Below are 5,000 nucleotides of genomic sequence, written 5' to 3'. Positions count from 1 at the left end.
TCTAACTGTGTTTATGATATCATTTCTTGGATAATTCAATTAGTTTGGGGTTCAGGGATTTTTAAAGTTTTGATCTGGCCATTTGAGAAAGTGTTGAAGGTTATTAGAAGTGAGGTAGAGGGGATTTTATCCCTTTCTATAGACGAATGGGAAAGCAGCTCGGGTGCACGCGGACGGCATCACACAGTGCCAGGTATCGCCCAGGGTTGGGTGCGTGTCGAGCTCTTCGGTCAGTCTAGCGTGGAACGTGTTCGCGTCAAGGCAGTCTCCCTCTCGCGCTCTCTCTTCACACATACACACACTACTTTACTTACTCACTCCTCTCTCATATACTCCGCCATGCTCATGCCCGGTGCCCTGCCTACTGCCATGCCCTCCGGAATCACCACGCCCACGATGCACCCACAGGCCATGGAGGCGGCAGGCATTAGCCAAAAGGACACGACCTTCACCAAAATATTCGTGGGCGGCCTGCCGTATCACACCACCGACAAGTCTCTTCGGGAACACTTCGAGGTCTACGGCGAGATCGAGGAAGCCGTCGTCATCACGGACAGACAGACGGGCAAGAGCCGAGGCTACGGTTTTGTAAGTACCCTGTTCACCCGTTGTTCTTTTATTCTTTTTTTTTTTACTTCCATTTGATCTGTGTATTATCGTTTTCTTTTGTTTGTTTGTGAGCCGTGCTGGATTGCGTGTGTGCTTGCGCGTGGACGAGTGTGTCTTAGTTTCTTATGAAGTGAATTCTTGGGTGGGTAAGTCCAGCCCTCCGAAATTGATGTTACAGATTAATTAATGTGAGATTAATTCTACGCAGTAAAATGAGAGCAATAATCATATCTGAAGCCGCAGAAACTAACGCGCAGTTCGTTTTAAAAATAGGTGATAGAACAAAAAAGGCAGAAAGCTTCTTTGCGTGAGTCTCCCCCAGCAGGAAGCGGCGGCGTGTGTGTGGCATGCAGGACATGTGGCGTTGGGTTATCTCCGTCAGAGTGAGCCCATGTTGGCCTTCAGTATGCGGTGTCATGGGGGTGGCTGTGTCTTTCCTCTTTCTCTTACACCTCCTCTCTCTCTCTAGTCTTCTCGTGTCGTATCCCTATGTTTTATCCCCCCATCTCTCTCTCTCTCTCTCTCTCTCTCTCTCTCTCTCTCTCTCTCTCTCTCTCTCTCTCTCTCTCTCTCTCTCTCTCTCTCTCTCTCTCTCTCTCTCTCTCTCTCTCTCTCTCTTTTGCTCGCACCTCCTTACTCCTTGTTTACGAATGTTTTGAAACTATACGTGACTGTCGATTTCAAACTAGCATACAGAAGAGGGCTGAGCAGGAGCAAGTTATCTTGTAGTGCCACTTCAGGGGGGTCCTGGGAGTAGGTTGGGGGTAAGGGGGGTGTGGGAGGATGTCTTATCTACCGGGTCTCGAGCGCATAGTACATAGTAACCGCTAAGAGTTTTAAGGCAAAGATTTTGAGTGGCTAATGTGCTTATTTGGCTCCAGTAATGTTCTAGGACTATTTTTAATTGTTTGTTTAAATTCTCTCGCCTAATTCTACCTTTTGTTAAGTATTTCATCAATGCCATAATGATCATTGACTGACTGGGATATCGATAAAAAACGTGTATGTTTTTCGATATAACTTTAGTCGCTATGTGTATGTATGTATATATGTATGAGTGTATGTGTATGTGTGCATGTCATTGTTAGCGACGGGGTTTCGCTAACATCTTATCCTCTTTTGAGATAAGAGATATAACTTGTTTGCACTGTTGCAATTGTTTTTACTCCAGTTAGTATACATACACGTATAGTTGGTGTTTATCTTAATTGCGATGAACCAATACAGACATTATATGATAAACAAAATGGAAATTAAAGATAACGATGACGGCGACTTCTATATACGGAAACGAGTTGAAACGATACATAATTTTGATATATTTATCTATTTGCGACCGCGGGGGGAAGTCGAAACGTTTCGAACGAGGCGAAAACACGGCGATAGAGACCCCCCCCCCCTCCCTCCCTCCGTCCCCAACCCCAACCCCTAGCCACCCCTACTATCCAACCCCTTCCCCTCATCCCTCCTATCCCCCCCTCACCCCCCCACCCCCCACCACCCACATCAGCAACAATGAGCCCGTAATAATTTTCTCTGGCAATGGCGTTTACTCGAGTGAAAATTTGATGATCTAACCACTTGACTCTAATTTTTTTTAGCCTCGATTTCGTCTTGACACAATATTTTATCAATTTATTGTCAACATGTCAGGAAAGAGATACGTTATTACGGCTTAATATTTGATGTGCTGTTTGATTGGGAGTTTGGTGTATGATTTATAGGGCGGCGAAGTGTGGGATGTGCTGTGTTTTGCGGGTGGGGCGTGGGGGAGGGGGGGGGAGTGTGTGATGTAATGGTGTGATGTAATGATGTGATGATACTGTGTGTGTGCGTGTGTGTGTTTGTGTACTCTCTCTCTCTCTCTCGCTCTTTCTCTCTTTCTCTCTCTTTCTCTCTCTTTCTCTCTCTTTCTCTCTCTCTCTCTCTCTCTCTCTCTCTCTCTCTCTCTTTCTCTCTTTCTCTCTCTTTCTCTCTCTCTCTCTCTCTCTCTCTCTCTCTCTCTCTCTCTCTCTCTCTCTCTCTCTCTCTCTCTCTCTCTCTCTCTCTCTCTCTCTCTCTTTCTTTCTTTCTCTCTCTCTCACACACACACATACACATTTCTTTTTTACCTGAGATATAAGCATTTTATTTGAACAAATATAAATATCACAAAATCCGTTAAGCTTTCTGGTCAGTTCGTCCAAAACAATGCACGTGGTCTGTTTCTCTCCCTATTGAGCTCTGTCACCTCGGATGATATGACTTTTAAACCCGAGTTAAGCTTATGACCTTTCCCTTTCCCTCCCCCGCTCTCTTCCTCCCTTCCCCCCATTATCCGTGGTTGTTAGTCCTATGGCACGTGTCATAAGCATATGCTTTTGAGAAAGATATATATATATATATATATATATATATATATATATATATATATATATATGTATATGTGTATATGCAAATTTGAGATTGTTTTTGGATTAACAATGATTATATGTGGTATTTTTTTCCGGCCTGAGGGGTGTGTGAAGAAAGGGGATGTATTTATAATTTATAAGTTCGTTTATTTGGAAACGCATGTCAGTTTTGAGTGTGTGTTTATTTCTAATGTTCGCCAGCGTGACAAAAGAGGGGAATCTGGACGTCATATTCTCTCTCTCTCTCTCTCTCTCTCTCTCTCTCTCTCTCTCTCTCTCTCTCTCTCTCTCTCTCTCTCTCTCTCTCTCTCTCTCTCTCTCTTATCTTACCCGTTCCCCCCTCTTACACTCCCTCAATTTTCTCTCACCACTCCTGTGTATAAGACATAAGCATACCCTATATGACACGAACTCATCTCACCTCATGTTATTGTCGTGTCATTTTCGTCATCGTGTCATCCATCGTTCGAGTCACGTCCCTGTGGTCTTGGGATAGGATTTTCGACCGTAATGACCTACCCCCTCCCCCTTTATCTGACTCCAACCCTCCTTCCTAGTCTCTAAATGAGGAGAGAGAGAGAGAGAGAGAGAGAGAGAGAGAGAGAGAGAGAGAGAGAGAGAGAGAGAGAGAGAGAGAGAGAGAGAGAGATTTTGAAAGAAAGAGAGAAAGAGAAAGAACAGAACGCGAACACATGAACACAATGAGAGAAAGAAAAAAATACATCTTAAAAACCAAAGAGAAGAGGCAGAGGCAGGACCAAGATTTACGTACGAACGCACAAACACAAGCATTACAGAGGATTAAAGGTAGTTTGCCTCATAATTTTAAAGCTCTTGTCAATAGTTTTAATACTTTGTGAGAATTATCTTTTTGAAAGAGTTGAGGGATGTGAGTAGTTTGGTGTTCAAAGAACGTTATTATGCCGTTGGAAATTTGTTTGGATGTCTTAGTTGGTTTTGCGTTCATGTAGGCCTATCAAATCTAGTTTCGAAAGTTTCGTTCAGTCAAAGACACAAGCACATGCAAACCCTAACATACAAGCGATTTCCCACAGACCCACAGATAGTCATACAGATAAGAGATACAGCCCATAGATATAAATAGTTATTGTGGGAAATAGACAGAGATAAGATGCACATTATTAGATGCTGGCCGGATTAAAATCGGGTACTTTAACCAAGGTTAGGTGTGTGTCTTCCGTTTTGTGTTATTTTTGTGTTTCTCTTCTCTCGATCTGTTTGTTTGTCTTCTTTTAACGGGCATACATACATACATACATACATACTTAAATACACGCATGCTTACAACTAACACACACATATTAAACATCATCTGTATACGAGTATATTCTGATATTGATACATTCACACACAGTTACACACCCTCGAACATTAGACACAGCGTATAACTCCTTATATATTGTACGTTGTGTATCATTGCCATATCAACAATTGGCAATTTTCAGGATTATTATTTTGCCATAAATTGTATTAGATTAGATTTCATAGTCCTTTTGTGTTAATGTGTGTATAGAAAATGCCTTCAGGATATGCATTCTGACAGTGCCATACACAGGTGTTCAGGGTGTGAGTTCGGAATTGCATTTTGGGAATTATTGATGTCTTTGCAGTGCGTTCTGACAATGCCTTAAGAAAATACCCTTAAAACAGCTTTCAGAAAATGCCTTTCAAAATGCCTTTGATTCTAGAAGATTGATTCAGAAAATGTTCTCAGAGAAGCATTTTTTGTCAATGCCTTGAATATTTCAGTAAGAAAGTGTTCCTGACAGACGTTCAAACAGACTTTTTGTATATTGACAGTGCCTTTAAAAAAATGCGCCGGGAAAATGCTCTCGGACAGTGTTCTGACAATGCTTTCAGACCAAGCGGGAGAAAATAACTCGCGCATTATATCCTGGCGATCACAAGGCGTGCATCACCCCCAGGCACCTCCCAGGGTCTGGCGTGTCCCTAACCCCCCCCCCCTCCCTTCCCCCC

At 42.9% G+C, this 5,000-nt stretch overlaps 1 protein-coding gene across 2 annotated transcripts in view; it reads left to right on the top strand.

The window, feature by feature from the left end:
* Positions 1–180: 180 nt before the first annotated feature.
* LOC122258164 (RNA-binding protein 24) overlaps positions 181–5,000 on the top strand; it is a 77,403-nt gene continuing 72,583 nt past the window's right edge. Inside the window, exon 1 of one of the 2 annotated variants that reach the window (XM_043023953.2) lies at positions 181–588. In XM_043023953.2, the coding sequence (XP_042879887.1) occupies positions 340–588 (249 nt within the window). In that variant the 5' untranslated portion in view covers positions 181–339. The remainder of the gene's footprint in view (positions 589–5,000) is intronic. The other variant, XM_043023952.2, reaches the window with a different exon arrangement.

This window comes from Penaeus japonicus, unplaced genomic scaffold, assembly GCF_977035675.1.
Source record: "Penaeus japonicus unplaced genomic scaffold, GWHDUDI00000001_assembly GWHDUDI00000009, whole genome shotgun sequence".
NCBI lineage: Eukaryota > Metazoa > Arthropoda > Malacostraca > Decapoda > Penaeidae > Penaeus > Penaeus japonicus.
This window is presented reverse-complemented; position numbering and strand designations above follow the sequence as displayed.